The 15819-nt window shown below is 39.1% G+C and overlaps 3 protein-coding genes across 4 annotated transcripts; 2 read left to right on the top strand and 1 right to left on the bottom strand.

The window, feature by feature from the left end:
- Positions 1–1483: 1483 nt before the first annotated feature.
- On the top strand, positions 1484–5802 carry hmox2a (heme oxygenase 2a). The gene is made up of 7 exons (XM_028018050.1): positions 1484–1612; positions 2167–2283; positions 2369–2486; positions 3344–3511; positions 3664–3987; positions 4067–4199; positions 5499–5802. Exons 2-7 carry the CDS (start codon positions 2192–2194, stop codon positions 5624–5626), a joined length of 963 nt encoding a protein of 320 aa, XP_027873851.1. The 5' UTR covers positions 1484–1612; positions 2167–2191; the 3' UTR covers positions 5627–5802.
- A 285-nt stretch (positions 5803–6087) lies between these two features.
- tmem186 (transmembrane protein 186) lies at positions 6088–8006 on the bottom strand. Of its 2 annotated transcripts, none has more exons than XM_028018051.1 (2): positions 7262–7577; positions 6088–6864 (listed from the first exon to the last, which is right to left on the bottom strand). In XM_028018051.1, exons 1-2 carry the CDS (start codon positions 7271–7273, stop codon positions 6217–6219), a joined length of 660 nt encoding a protein of 219 aa, XP_027873852.1. In that variant the 5' UTR covers positions 7274–7577; the 3' UTR covers positions 6088–6216. The 2 variants fall into 2 exon arrangements, with proteins under 2 accessions (XP_027873852.1, XP_027873853.1); XM_028018052.1 differs by lacking the exon at positions 7262–7577 and adding an exon at positions 7878–8006 and having other exon boundaries at positions 6095–6864.
- On the top strand, positions 7638–14600 carry gde1 (glycerophosphodiester phosphodiesterase 1). Its single transcript, XM_028018049.1, has 6 exons — positions 7638–8133; positions 9115–9290; positions 9538–9643; positions 10523–10615; positions 11537–11748; positions 11903–14600. The coding sequence occupies exons 1-6, from the start codon at positions 7879–7881 to the stop codon at positions 12048–12050; spliced, it is 990 nt and encodes a 329-aa protein (XP_027873850.1). The 5' UTR covers positions 7638–7878; the 3' UTR covers positions 12051–14600.
- The last annotated feature ends 1219 nt before the right edge of the window (positions 14601–15819 follow it).

Genomic DNA, 15819 nt, shown 5'->3' with positions numbered 1-15819 from the left:
AGACTACAACATGACTACCAACATGGATGAGTTCTGAGTTGGTCTCAGTCCTGAACTTCTCCAGAAACCATCAAAGGGTTGCTGGAAGATAAAGAAAGAAAAACATGTTTTAATACATGAGATAAGCAGCACATTAAACTGCAGTTAAAGACAGGCAGGATGAAAAGGACAGATTTAGTGGACAGACACTCTCTCTGACCTTCCTTCATTGTAGCTGTCCTCCTGTCTGTCTGTTAGAAATGGACAGGACAGATACAGAGAGACAGGCAGAAAAAAAGACAGACAGGGAGAGAGATGGAGTAAGAGAACTGGGCTTCAAGCAGCTTTACCGAAGCAAGCTGAACGAGGAAGACATGGAGATGGAGACCAAACTGAGCATTGTGGATGAGGCCATCAGGGATTATGACTACTGATTGCTGGTGAGTGAGCATGATGCCTGTTAGCAAATTTATTGAGGGAAAAACATTAAACATAAAGTAGTTTTGTTTTATATCAATATACAAAGAGAGTGTGAGGCTGTCTGAAGATGCTCTGAAAAATGTGTATTTGTTAAACAATAAAAACTTTAAATGTCACAATTGCTCCTGGATTTTTATCGCAAACATACAGTACAACTTTCTCTTATAGGTGGGAGGCTTCAGATAAATTCTAAATGCATCGTTTAAAAATCCCCTTAGGCTTTTCCTTCTTTAAGTTGCGAAACAGACTGGACTGGAGACTCAGCAATGAAGCTTTCAACAAGAAGGGATGGAGCAGGATGGACTTCTTGATGAAACTGAGGTCCTTCAGTGTTTGCAGCAAAATGCTGCAAATCTTTGATAAGTTTGTTATTGAGAGAGTCGACTCTTCTGCTGTAATCTTTTGGTGCCGCAGCATCAGAACCAGAGACTTAAAAAGGCTCAACAACCAGATAAAGAAGGCTGGAGATTTATGGAGCAACGGGGGAGAAACTTGGATAATATGACTTACAAAATGTCCTTCATGATCAGTAAAGTATTTCTGAATTAAATCATCATAAATTATGCAAAATGCATAGTTTTGTGTGCATACCAATATTTTAAGATTCTAAGGGGACACCTTGCTCTTAAATTTTACAAACAATTTACCATGGCTGACTGGCTTTAGTTGTACATATAGTCATGTTTCAGAAATCCAGAAAATTTGCAAAAAGAACCCTTTCACTGGCATGTGTAAGATATTTTGGCAGCTTGGACCAGAAACCTGGTCCAAGCTGCCAAATTTATTTACTGTGGATTTGTCAATGGTAGCAAATACTTCACTAGGTCTGATAGACACATCTTCAGAAAAAGTTTGTTCAACTTATTTATTTTTGCACAATTAATAAGATCAAAATAATATTTTCTACACTTGTTACTCCATTTGTATTAGCTGGTGGGGACATTTTACCATTGTTCATTCCATACATTCATTCTCAAAACTTACCTTGGTGGATTCGCCACTCACAATATGGCGGACACGCCGGCGAGGCGACAAAGTGATGCGTCACGTCATCTAAACTTCTTCGCTGAAACTCGTGATTGGTATAGCTTTTAACCAATCATCTTCCATCTGCCTTTCCTTCTCCTCTATAGACAGGCTGCGCACTGAGAAGGTAAACAAAGCTTCTCAATTTCACATTTTCTGCAAAACACGCTAGGGCGAATTTCACGTGTTGGGGAGATAACGAATGAAAGTTACTTTTTGCACAATTTTCATGTTAACAGACTTATTAATGTGCTCTCAACATGACGTCCAGGGACAGTTTTGTAACTGTCCCCCAAATGTGAGGTGCTGCTCATGTAATGCCCACTACACTGCAACAGTTTAACACAATACTGAAGGAATGCCAAACAACGATGTTATCACACATGTATTTTACAGGAACAACACAATAATTCCCCACAGCTTATATAAACCTGAATAAACTGCAGCCATGTAAAACGACACTGAGGAGTTCCTTTACCGTAATACACCACAAACAACGGATCTAATTTTTAGCCTAAAGCAAGCCGGTTGTGTCTGCTCACTTGACTGCAGTAGCATGTAGTAGTAGAGTAAGATGTCCTGGAATTATTTGGGCACAATTTGACTGTTTTGTAATTCAAACTTTAGAGTTGTGAAATCACATATTTAAGTGTTATATTATTATATTCCTGTCTCAATAAGGTGGCAACTCTGAAAACTAGAAAAGATGGATAGCAATTCAATCTCTGAACCCAAATCCAATGGAGTGAAGAAAGGAGGAGCCAGGATCATTGTGGATGACAATGATGAGGCTCTTAGGTAAAGTCCTAACAGGGCCTTTCATCTGAAATACCTACACTATGGTGAGATGTTTGAAGTGTTAATTATGTCTCTGTGTTTCAAGTCCAACTGACCTGTCTGAGATGTTAGCCGAGGGCACCAAGGAGTCCCATGATCGAGCAGAGAACTGTCAGTTCGTCAAAGATTTCCTCAGGGGCCGCATCATCAGGGATGTGTTTAAGGTTGGCTTAAAAAGTACACATGCTTGACATGTTCAAAATACACAGGGCCCTGTGATTGAAAATGGTTGTACTTTCCTTTAGAACCTTATCCGTTTTTTTTTTTTTTTTTACCACTTCTGCATATATAAGTATTTACATTTCAGATACAGAACTTATTAAAATTGTCATTGCATACAGTTGTTCTGAGCTATGTGGAAGTTTAAATACCTCAAGCTCCATCAAATTAAATCATCATAAATTATGCAAAATGCATAGTTTGTTACCAAACAAACATGGAGATCAGTTTTCAAACATCTGAGTTTTGGAAACTAAGCCATTTTGGTTCGTTTAGGGAGGTGTGAATGCGCAATCAAACTCTGGTCCGCCTTCACACCTAGGTCTCTGTTCGGTTGAAATGAACTGTGGTGCGGTTCAATAGCGGACTGGAGACTTTCTTTTGCTCTTGGAAGCATTGTGGGTAAATACAACCAAAATAATTGTGCAAGTCTCGTGCTAGCAGGAGAAATTGGTCGTGGTCTTTTGCCAAAGACGAAAGCGAAATCGTACAAGCGCTAAAATCTGATGCCACTCCATTTTTGTTTATGTTTAGTGAAGAATGAGGTTGCGCTCATGTCTTCGTCAGAGGTTTTTGTGTCATTTCCTTCAGTGTTTTTGGTACCACAGACCATGGGGTGAACAAGTTTTTCAAGGGTTTGGATAATTAGTCACAATGCAGTGGGAAAGTGGACCATACCACTTTCAATGTAGTAATTATGGTCCCCAATCAAACCTGATAGTCTGTTGGACTATCAGCTATGAAAGCACACAGAGTTTAAAGCAATTGTCTGCTTCTTTTTTTTCTCTTTATATTCAATCAGAGAGGCACAGTAGCTTTGTACTTCGTCTATTCAGCGATGGAGGAGGAGATAGAGAAGAATAAGGATCACCCTCACATCGCTCCAATCTATTTTCCTGTGGAGTTGCACCGTCGCGAGGCACTGGCCCGGGACCTGGAGCATTTTTATGGAGCAGACTGGGAGAGCCAAGTGAGCACAAAGCACGGTTATAGTTCAATGTCTATGTAGCTTGTCACATTGTTTTCATTAGGAACATTAATTCTCTGCAGCAAATTGTGTTTCTATCAGGAAGCTCTCACCACTGAAAAGCAAACTTGTCACGGTGGCATTCTCTCCGGCAGATCAGCCTCTCTGCAGGCACCAAGCCTTACGTGAACCGGATCCACGAGGTGGGAGAGGCAGACCCGGTTCTGTTGGTGGCCCATTCCTACACCCGCTACATGGGGGATCTCTCAGGAGGACAGATCCTGAAGAAAGTGGCCCAAAGGGCTCTGAAGCTGCCTGCATCGGGAGAGGGCCTGAACTTCTACCAGTTTGAAGGAATCACCAGCCACAGGGGCTTCAAGCAGCTTTACCGCAGCAGGATGAATGAGCTGGAGCTGGACCTGGAGGCCAAACAGAGGATTGTAAATGAGTCCAATAGGGCGTTTGGATTCAACATGATGGTGGGTGAGCAGGATGGTTCCAATAAAGCTGTAACTAGAAGGTTGAAGTTAACGGGGGGATTATTAATTCTTTAATCAGGTCTTCTCAGAGCTCGAGGAAATTGGAAACACCAGCAAAGAGGAAGTCCAAGAGGACGGCTTTGGGCATGGTCATGCAGAGCTCATTCAAGAGGGTGATTTCAACAAGTGCCCGTACTATGCAGCTAAAATGGGTAAGGTGCCTTTGCTGTTCTATAGTGTAAATTGATAAGACAGGCCAATAGAAATCACCACACAGCCTTGAATAAACATCATTTCAGTTGAAGCACTTTCTTTCCTGCAATTTATTTTAAAGTGTAACTTTTCCAAAATGATTAGCTAGTCCTCATAGCTAAAGCCTTGTGAAAAATTTCATACCGCAAACTATTTTCAAAGTACAACAATCATTTTTATGTGATAGAATAACATAAAGCAGCACATAAAAACAAAACAGAGGAAAAAAACAGAACTTTTGCATAATTTTAAATGAAATCTAAATAGTTTGCAGCTCATCTATTTAGCCCCCTTTATTCTAAAACTTCTTAGAATAAAGGACACAATTTATTAGATTTCAGTCATTTTGGAGTTGTGGATAAATATGGAAAAACAAAATATGAGTCTTGAAAACAGTTGTATTTCCAAGCTGTACTTTCTATCCCATTGTCTTAAATGTTGACATTCGTTCATTTTTATACCTCTTTTTATTGTTTGCTTTGTTTTTTATCTCCTTCTGTTCTAACTTTTTTACTTTGTTTCTCATTTTCTTCATTCTTTTGTTTCTGCCAATATCTCCTGTGTCCTCCCCTCTTGTTCTTCATTTTTTTCTTCTTTTCTTTTTGTGATCATATTTCTGGCCCTCCTAGTGTCATTTATTTATTCCCTTCTTCAGTCCTCCCACACTATGCCTTTTAACTTCTGTGTTTCATCTTCCCTTCCTTGTCTTCCCTCCTCTTTTTTTTACTTCCTTCCTCGTGTTCTACCATTCCTTCTGTCCTTGTTCCACACATACTTGAAACTTGACCCCTGTAAAAATATCTGTTATATTTTCAAATGGCTTCAATGTAGCTCAGAATTCTCAAAAGTGTCTAAAAATGTCTGCATGTTTTAAAGCAAATGTATAGGAACCCCGCTTTTATACATTCAAAAGTGAATGCTTTTGCAGAAAGTTAACACTGCGTATCATTGAACACATCATCTCCGTGGTAAAACGTGATGGCAGCATCATGCTGTGGAGACGGAAAAGTTAAAGGGGTATTGAATGTTGACAAGATAGTTTAAAGTAGTAAACAATGCGAGTGTCAATGTGGTTTATTCCTCCTCAATGCAGATTAGATTTATTGTTCGACCCAATGTTGAAGTGATGTTGGATGACTAAAACAGTTGTTTCATTTACTGCTTGGTGGAAGAACTATTATATAAACAGTTCTTTATTTACTTGACATTTTTGAACTGTCTGTTCTCCGTGCCTAACCTTCCCCCTCTCCTCTGTCCAGCTGCAAACGGGTATCCAACCTATGCCTTCCAGTTAGCCAAGACGCTTGTGGGTCATCTGCCCTGCCAGGTGGCGCTGGCTGCCTGGGTTGCCATCTTTGCTGGCTTTACAGCCTGGTACCTTCTGTAAGCTCAGGCAACTTTCTTCAGCCTTTAAAAAAAGTTCAGGATAAAATGGCTGTTTAAACCATGTAAAATTTGTGTGAACTCAAGTTACTTTTTTGTTTTGTTTTTTTGAGCGACTTCACTTGTAGGACTGGAGTTAGTCTAAGAAGATATTATATGTCACATGACAGTGAGATCTTCCTCCATGGTGCTTTGTTTTTTTTATATCCTGTATTCTGTGGGCATACAATTATGAGAAACTTTGTCATCTAGAGAACAGCTAAAAGTTTAAACTTGTGACATATCATCCAAAATCATAAACTGTATTTAATGCAAACTAGTTGTAGAATAATGAAGAGTGTTATGTTGTTTTAAAAAATGCTCTGTGCAAATGTGTGTGCATGTGTAAAATTAAAAAACCTTAAATGCCACTACAGCAGCATACAAGCTATTTCTTAAAAATGGTGAGAGACTGATAGGATTTCTAAATCCTCAACAATTTTCATCTTTATACTATTTATTTTCAGTAACAGTCAGTGCAAACAATATGCGTGATTGTACATTCATTCCATTTTCATCAGTCCAGTCCTACTGTCCTATCGATTATGCAAGCAACTACTGAAAACTTCCAAAAACTTTCTCAAAGCCTTGCTTATTCACGACCCGTCCAAAACGAGTGGAAAAATAAAATGTGTCTGGACTGCTGTATCTCTTCAGTTTCAGTATAGTCTCACTTGCAGAGTCTCCAGTATCCGCAATGGTCATAACGTCTGACACAGGAAGGTAGATGTCTTGACGTTTACCCCAGAAAGTGAGGTGAGAAACTTTGAGCGTGGTTAGGGATGGGTCCAGGTACATCATTCCTACAACTCTTCTGAAGAGGTGACTGGCAATGTAGAGCATGCCACCAGCAAAAAGAGCAATCCCAGTTGAGTAGCTGACTAGAAATAGGGAGGCTATTCCTTGGAAGTAGAGAAAGTACACCGGGGGCAAGAGGACCAAAGTGACTGCAGTCTGAAACAGCTTGAGCCTGGACATAGCTCTCAGGAGCCTAATATGAGGCAGGGTGTAAATCATAGAGTATTTCTGTGCTGATAGGTCAGAGTATCTGATCAGGGTTGTGATTTCTGGCGTGAGGGTTCCATGACAGCTCTGAAGGAACGGAGTGTGAGCTGAACGAGGCTGATACCTTGAGAGAAGAAATGATCTTCTGGTGCAGGCCAGGGCCTGAGAGGTGAACCTGGTCAGAAATATTGGTCTGATCTGTGGGAAATAAACATTTATTAGAAAAAAACCCCAACTGTGTAGCCCAAATGTAAAAATGCCCGATTTAAAGCAAAACCTTCACAAATCTACAGTAGTCCTTGATGAAACAGCTAGTAGCGTGTAACCAAGGCTGATTTTTAATTCTCTAAACCTTCAGAGGGAAATCACTTGTTTTACTTGACTGTCAACATGCACTCATTTTACCTCATGGTCTACAAACATTAAGAGAAGAGCTAGAAAAATATGAAGTATTCGGTAGAAAGGCAAACTTTTATGTAAGCTGCACTTGTAATTATGAAGGAGATGCTAACCTAGAGTTAGCTAATAAACTGGACTTTACTTTTTGTTGCTAATTAAATAAAATAATATTATTAAAATAATATAAATGTCTCACCATGATGCTCATCACGACTGACGAGCGTAGTTTTTTTAAAAGAGAAACAAAAATGAAAACAAAAGGAGAAATGACCAAAGTCAACCTGAGTAAGCTAGGAGCATGCTAATATGAAGCTAACCTACTGACCGACCCGGAAGAAGCCGTCAAAACAAGCCGTCATTGATTATCCAAATATTTTTCCCCTTTATGGCCCTGTGTAAAGACATAAAGTCAAAAATATATTCGATGTTATCTGCTTTATTACTGCTGCCATTATTCCATATATAAAATAACATAACAGGCTAGCGCAGGTAGCACGGAACTGCTGGACGGCCACATCCGGTTGGGAGGTGCAACCTCAAAGTGTTCCGCTTGTCCGTCCAACCGGGTTAAATGTCCCACCGGCTGTCTGCAGGCATTTGTATCGCTCTAAACCTTATAATGAACATTTCTAAAACGCTATACCGTATGAGTGGAATATAGTCCTGCGTCAAGCCGTATTTTAGGAAAATGACCGCTGAAGGACAATAAATGTCACATTCAAGGGCGACTTTGCCTCTGCAGTTTGAAGGTAATTTCTGCTTTCCGACTCGAAACTCAAGAGGACACGGAAAAGGGAAAAAAGGAGAACCACCATGCTTCAGCTGGGAGATGAAGTCACCCTCTACTCGCTGGTCTTCGTGCTGGTCCTGCTGGGAACCCGGAGCCCCTTGTGGTCCACCGCCCTCACCACCTCCCTCTATCTGTTTGTAGCCATGTTCAGGTTTCCGCAGTTGGCGACCAGCAGGGCACGGCAGGTGCTGAACCCGGCAGCGGGAAAGGCATCCGCGGTCGCTCACCGAGGCGGTGGACACGACGCCCCGGAGAACACGATAGCAGCCATTCGGGAGGTGAGAGTCATTGCCAACAAAGACAGAACTCTCCACTGACCTCTAGTCTGTGAAGGAGTTTATTTGGGAAAACTCCGCTAATTAAAATTGTGGTCTTACTGGGTTTTATTTATGAGCATCAGAGTAAAGAGGGCTCACTGCAATTTTTTTGTAATACAGTCATTCACTGCAGATTTTATATCTGTGGTTTGACAATTTGATTCACATAAAGATTTTGAAACCTATAGTTATATAGTTCTTTCTAGATACAAACTTACTTCCCTTTTATTTATGACGTAAACAAAGTTTTTCCCAAACTTCTCAGTTTTAACCAGCTTGATCAACAAAACTGGAAGTGAGCTGAACTTTTTTTTAATCACAGATAAACATTAAAATATGTTGAACAGTATAGATTGAGTCAAAGACATTTATTTTTTGCATGTTCCTGAGGTTTTTCCATTATCTTAAACTTGTTCTCCAAACTTGTTTTGCAAGTTTGACTTCAGAAAAAAAAAAGTCTATTCATTCTTTAGTTTGACTTTTCACCTCAAGTGAAAAACGAATTTGTAAAACTTAAACCTCAAATTCCAAGTTCAGGATATCTGTTATTGTGTTTGTAAACAAATTTAACAGCAGAACGATTAAATTTGCTGTTAAAGTGGATATGGTTACCCAGCATTGAACCTCACATTTGAAGGACCGATTGATCCCTAAATAAAAGTTCCTATACATTCTGACGCAACAGTGACACCTAGTGGCTCAACTCGTCTCCTACACGTAACTTAAAGGAGTTTTCAGAGAAATTGGATGTAGAGATCAGCCTCGTCAGCGCCGCCGCTGGTTCTTATAGCATCGCTCTTTCAAAGGATTTTGTAGCACCTAACTAACCTGTTAAATAAACTTAACCAAATGGAGTAACTTTTTTTAATGAGTTTTGTCATGTTTTTTTTCCCTGAAAGATTATTTCTTTTTGAATGTATGCATTTCTTCCTCTGCTTATAGGCGAGTAGGAATGGTGCGGCCGGTGTTGAGTTGGACTTGGAGTTCTCTGCAGATGGGATCCCCATCCTCATGCATGATGACACCGTGGATCGGACCACCAACGGTTCGGGCCCACTCAACAAGATGAGCTTCTCCGAGCTGCTCAAACTCGATGCGTCTGCTAAACATCGATTCAGGTGAGGAACCGACAAAACAGAATGCGGACGAATCTAAACTCCTGTGCACATGCTGTTGGGTAACAAAATGATTGAATTCAACGTACTCCCGTTGCATCAGTGCAGACTGAATGTAGCAATTATTTTATAAAATACACGTGTTATTGTGAGATGAATATAAAGGTATTGTTTTGGTCATTATCTAATCAGAATATAACTCCTTGTTTCTAAAGCCTGACTTATGAATGAGCTCTGCTTTTCTCACTAGGTCCAAGTTTGTTGGCGAGAAGATCCCAACTCTGGAAGAGGCCGTAAAGGAATGCATCAAGCTGAAACTCACCATCTACTTTGATGTCAAAGGTCATCCAGATGAGGTGCAGCCATCAAAACTAACAAACAGAGTTGATGATGTGCAGCCGGTCAGCTGGTTTTATTGATTTACATCCAGGTGAAAGTGCAAAAGGATGTTGGGCCTCTCCTGTGCGTTGCAGAAATATCCCTGCCTCTCTCGAACGCTTCCACGTTTGGTCGCTGTGATTTATATTATTAAAATGTTTTGTGTAATAGATTGAAGTAAAGTGGAAAGAATAGTTAAATACTTCTTTGTATCACTTTTGTAAGGCACTGTAACACGAGGTCCCACAATGGAGACAATGATTGAAATGAAATCTTTATTAAAAACTAATACAGATCTAAAGGCTTCATCGGAACAACATGGAATAAGAGAATAATTAGTGATAAATGGGTGCAGAAGTGACACAAATACAGCTTTTTCTTCAACATTTAAATATACTATGATTGCTTATATAGAGCAATAAAGATCCAATTAAAGAAGCTTATTGAATCTTGTCACACTTGAGTTTTGAATTAATACTGAAGGTGTTAAATTTGTTTTAAAAAAAGGAAAATCATTTGATGTGATTTTTTATTATTATTATTGTTACTATTATTAAGTGTGAGAGAGATCCACATGTGTTCGGCCAGATGGCTCTGTGTTTCCAGTTTGTATTCAGGATTTTAGGCACTTGATAACTAAGTTGGTTGAGGCAGTGTTGAATGTTTTCAGTTTGTTTATTTTTTTTGGTTGACATTTTTTCAGCAGAGGGCCCACAGCGGTGTGTCTGTACTCGCACCATGTGGCTGTTTGGAAACAGAACAAACAAAAACACTCACTGCAAAAAAAAAAAAAAAAAAGAAAGAAACAAAAAAACTGCCTGACCTTCTGTACCCCTCTGTTTTTCCTTCCCGCCCAGTCAGCTGCAGCGCTTAAAGACTTGTACAAGAAATACCCGGTTCTCTACAACAGCAGCATCGTCTGCTCCTTCCAACCCAAAGTCATCTATAGGGTAAGAGCGTGGTTGATCTCTGGAAACTTTGAAGCAGGAGGTTTAAGGTTTCTGCAGGGTTACTCAGCACTGCTACATATGCTTTTAGTTAATTATAACCAACCCCTACATGGCCACAGAAGTTCCCAAAAGATTACATTTGTCGTTTTTGTGTTACCTTAATCCGTTTTCCTTAGAGCGACGTTTGCTTCGCTGCTTTGCTGTGAAACGTTACAGTTACACAATCAAGTTCAAATTCATCCCTCAAAAACAAGTTTCCACTCGCACTTGCCTGTGAAGGCATCACTAAAAGCCGTAAATCTACTTGAGCCGAGTTGTTTTAAGCATGCACATTTGTATTTATTTTTCCCTTTCTACTTTTGCGTGCTTTCTCGTTGGCAGCTGTTCACTTGTGTTGTCGACGGCCGTAGCAGATGATTCTCACCGTGTTTGAGAACACGCTGCTTCTGACCTGCACATACTTTCAATTCAAGATGAACAAATATGAAAAGCCAATATTAAAATTGCTACAATATATTGCTAGATTGCTTCTCCGTTTGAGCACCACTATTTTAGATACATAAAGGTTTTTATTACTCAAATGCAACTTGAATGATTCAGAATTTAAGACAAAATATCTGCTGGTTAGCTTGATTGTTTTGCATGCTTTAATGCCTTTGCACTTTGAGAAATCTTAAATTATCTCAGCCAGCTATATTTCTTTCAACTTTTGTACAAGTTAAAAGAAACATAGCTTTCTTTTAACTTAAAAAAAAAAGATATAAACCTCGGTTTCGTATTGTTGATACATAATTCACAGCAGTAAAATCTGTGGTTTCCTCTAGCAGATCATTCCCGTCACGTATAACTGTCGTTGCTGCTGCAGTTCAGACTTTCAGACATTTTTTTTTGTTGTTTCTTTGTTTGTTTCGTTTTGTCCAGATGAGACAGAGCGACCCTGAAGTGCTCACAGCGTTGACCCACAGGCCGTGGAGCTTGAGCTGTCTCGGCGATGGTACGCCACGTTTTTCATCACTATGGCAACATCACTGGATGAGAATGATGGACATCTTGTTGGACTGGGCACATCATCACCTGCTGTGGAAGCTGTGTGGCACCTCCGCCTTCCTGATCCAGAAAAACGTCGTGTCACAGTGAGTTGAGCCAGTCACTCCTTGTTTGAAATTCAACACTTGCTCTGACGTCGAGCTCCCAAGACAATCCAGAAGGCTTACGTTTTTATCACGTCGACGTGTTCTCCATACGCTCCTGATGAGCACATCCTCATATGTGTCTTTCTGTCTGCAGGGACTATGTCCAGTACTGGGCTCAAAGGGGAGTGGAAGTTGTAGCCTGGACCGTCAACACAAAATTGGAGAAAGATTATTTCCAGGAGGTGCTACACATCAATTACATCACAGACAGCCTTGTGGAAGATTGTGAACCTCATTACTGAGACACACGGCCAATAGCTGCCCATAACGTCTCGATATCAGATAACATCCTTAAAATGAAAGAGGATGTTTTAACTAATTACTCCTCCTCAGCTATCGGTGTCAACAGATAAGGCCCTCTTCTCACCAGAGTAAGACCATGTCACAACTTTAAAACTAAACGGAAATATCTACCGTGGTGCAGTAAGAGCACAGTGTGATTTTTGTTGTTAGAGTTCCCCCTCTGCTTTTAGAAAAGCACATACACCTCCATGCTGCACATATGCAGCTTGCTGCAGTGGTTGAATGTGATGGTGGAGGTGCAGAAACCTATCGTATTTACAGAAATTTTTCTCAGATTGCAAGGAAACTTCATTGTGAAATGGTGATACCGTTCTGACAGAATGGTATAAAAAAGCAGTAACTTTCCACTCAAGTTTTTTTTTTTTCTTTCCTCCCCAAATTTGCTACAATCTAGCAAAATTTAAATAGTCTTGAAGATTATTGGGCGATCCCAATCTGTTGTGAAGAGGGTCAGATAAATCAAATGTTCTAGTACTGTAAATTTACGCTGAGTTTTACCTGTGGATTTTCAAACTTTTTAAACTTTTATTTCTAACTTTGTAATAAGAGGCCATGTATCAGGTTTTATGTTCCTTTAGACACTTTATAAATATGATAAATTCAGTTGCACATGTGGTGCATACAGAGATTTTCAGACAGCGTGCTGGTACTTTTTGTCTCAAACGGACTCGTCTCAGACTATCTGTGCAAAAGTCTTTACAGGTTTTTCTGGGCTCTTCAGTTTATCTTTGGACAATGGCTGCTAACATTAAACTAATACTTAGTTTAGTTTGACGGTTTTTAAAGAATCCTTTGAATTTATTGATTTGGCCACTTAAAGTGCAAATCCACCAAAACAAAGCAAATCCACCATAAAAAGCTCTCGACTTAAGGAATAAAACAGTTTTGTGTCTGCAAACGTTGACTTTTAAAAGAACCCTTGAATTTTTACCTTTGGTGCTGAACCTTGATTTGCTCTATTTTCTGTCTTCGGACAAACGAGGTGGTAACAGATCACATATGAACACATACTTAATACCACTCTGAGCTCTACTACTTGAGCTCTTTTACAAAGAACAATATGGAACAGAACAGAATTTAAAAAAAGACAAACAATCCCCACTGCAAAAACCTGGCGGTGGCAGCTTTATTCTGAGGGGTTGCTGTTCTGGTCAGCGTTGGTGTCCTGTATTGAATCAAATACAGGACAATCCTGCATTTTCAGTCTCCACTGACTAAATATTCACCTTTTTGACATAATTTTAATCTGATTAAAATGTACCATGAAGAAAACAACCAATGCCCAAAAGATTAAAGAACCGCAAGAGAACTTCCATTTAAAACAAAACGGAGGAGAAAATGACAAATGAAGACTTTTGGACAGAAAGACTTCTGTACTCAGGATTTTAATAAGTTGTTTGTTTCCTGTCTTTGTTTTGCTTATTGTTGATGCCTGCAACATTTGTCCTTCCACACTAAAAGGGAGAGTGTAAATATGTCTTGTTTATGAATGTTGAAGAATGACTGAGAGTCAGTGCACTGGTTTAATGCAGATCAGTCTTCCTCTACGCTCATGTATGAAAGGACTTGTGATTATAAGCGATCATATACTTCTTTTTTTTTTTTCTTCTTTTTTTTGGTCAAAGTAATTTATCTCCTTTTATTGAGAATGGTGGGAGTGGCACTGAAATACTGTGAAATATGAAAATAAATAACCAAATGTGGAAGCAACCAAGCAGGGGCATAAGCAGAAAAAACTTAGAAATGTTGAAAGAAACAAAAAGTTTGTGTGGAGTTAAAATCTCCTAAGGCAACAAATATCTTTGGAAATTGTTTTTAAAACATCCGGCGATCCTTGTTCTCAGTTTTTCAGTTTGTCTTTGTTAATTATTAAATTCCACACAAATTATCAGATAGTTACATTATGGATAAAGGAAAAAGATTTACTTTTGGTCCGATTGGGTTTACTTTGGTAAAATTGCTTCAATAGTAGACCTACTTAGAGAAATGAAACATAATAGATACATTAAGATATTTATTCCCACTCATTTCTAAACTGCTTTAGATCTTTAATTAGCTGATTAGTTTTTTATATTGCAGATTATTTCTGTTGAGTCCAGAATTGTCCATTTAGAGAACAAGAAACTGTCAAACAGATGTGTTTTTAATGTTTAGTAAACGGTTTTGTACAGATATGTAAGCAGGCAACTGGTCTCTATCTGCAGACTGAGTAACCTGGAAAGAAGCTGGACTGTAAATAACGAGCCGTGCCAATTACATGTGTGATATATGAAATCACTATAAGTGAGACATCTTTCTAGACTGCAGCTGTAACCGATAATGTATACTTGAGTATTTCAGAGCACGTGATTATATTTCTGCTTGTGTTTTACTAGCCTCACATCTTTTACACTCTGCACAGAAAGTGATTTGTAAGCAGTCATAAAGTGGAATGCCTATTTCATTGTCTGTCCAAAAAATAAAACAATGTTTGGGTTCTTTTGATGGAATAGGTCTCTGTTTATGTGTGGAAGGTGTTTATGGAGCAGAAACGGATTCGTGTTGGATCAGGTTTTTACCAAGATGCAATTTGTAGCATCTCGGTTGATCTGATTGTCGAGCAATCCCGCAGTTCCTCTACAAGAAGGAAGACAACTCTTCTGTGGTAAAAAGGCAAAACTCTCTAAAGAACAAGGAATAGTACAGATGTTACATTGTAAAATAACTAAAGTCCAGTTTATTTGTGTTACACATTTCAGCAACAAGGCAATTCCAAGTGCCTTCTATCATAAAAACAAAATGTATTCAATTATTAAATAATTAAATTTTGTCAAATAACATCATCAATCAAATATGTTGATCAATGTTTCATTTAATAGGAATCAAAGGCAACTCTAAACCGGTGAGTTTTTTTAGCCTTCATTTAAAAGGAATTCAGTGTTTCAGCGTCTTTGCAGTTTTCTGGAAGTTTGTTCCAGATTAGTGGTGCATAGCTGCTGAATGCTGCTTCTCCATTTTCCCCCAAAATAACTCATTTGTTCATGTCACAACCTCAAACTTTGATGTGTTTTATTGGATAGATGCTCCTAATTGAAACAAAATGAAATCTTGGGAGAGATTTTGGTTTTTCGTTTTTATCTCGGTGTAAATAAAGCTGTTCCGCGATGACCTCGGAGTGCCGTTATCGAACAAACGGCATCACAAAGAACACAGCGAGCATAAAACAATATCCTAAGCTCCAGCTCATGACCCGACAAGAAAGGCCGTTGTTGAAATAAGTTAACATGTGGAAGAAGTTGTCGAAGGTCGGCAAACGAGAATGTATAAAACCCTTTGGGGTACACCTAAAACACCATGTGTATCGGAAAACTAACACCGTTTGTACATCAACCACATTGTGAAACATGGCAATAGCAGCATCGTTCAGTGGGGACTGTTATTTTTTTCAGTGGAAAAAGAGAAGTTGGTCCATGTGGAGAAATGGATAAATGCAGGAAAACTTTAACTAGAGACTGGGAGGGGGAAAAAATGGGACAAATTCCACCTTCTAGCAGGGTGAGCCAGAGCTACAATGTGATGGTTTAAGACTAAATCAATCAATCAATCAATCAAATTTTATTTGTATAGCACATTTCAGCAGCAAGACATTTCAAAGTGCTTTACATCATTACAAACACAGAAACACAAAGCAATATAGAATCAATCATTAAGTCAAGTTCCATCAATAAA

Source organism: Xiphophorus couchianus, chromosome 5 (assembly GCF_001444195.1).
Source record: "Xiphophorus couchianus chromosome 5, X_couchianus-1.0, whole genome shotgun sequence".
NCBI lineage: Eukaryota > Metazoa > Chordata > Actinopteri > Cyprinodontiformes > Poeciliidae > Xiphophorus > Xiphophorus couchianus.
The sequence above is the reverse complement of the archived record's forward strand: the minus strand, read 5'-3'. Positions and strand labels throughout refer to the sequence as shown.

Coding starts and splice junctions, on each gene's coding strand:
- hmox2a (XM_028018050.1), top strand. CDS start 2,192: ATGGATAGCAATTCAATCTCTGAACCCAAATCCAATGGAGTGAAGAAA. Junction 2,487..3,343: donor TCATCAGGGATGTGTTTAAG/GTTGGCTTAAAA, acceptor ATATTCAATCAG/AGAGGCACAGTAGCTTTGTA. Junction 3,988..4,066: donor CGTTTGGATTCAACATGATG/GTGGGTGAGCAG, acceptor TTCTTTAATCAG/GTCTTCTCAGAGCTCGAGGA.
- gde1 (XM_028018049.1), top strand. CDS start 7,879: ATGCTTCAGCTGGGAGATGAAGTCACCCTCTACTCGCTGGTCTTCGTG. Junction 10,616..11,536: donor AACCCAAAGTCATCTATAGG/GTAAGAGCGTGG, acceptor CGTTTTGTCCAG/ATGAGACAGAGCGACCCTGA. Junction 11,749..11,902: donor CAGAAAAACGTCGTGTCACA/GTGAGTTGAGCC, acceptor TTCTGTCTGCAG/GGACTATGTCCAGTACTGGG.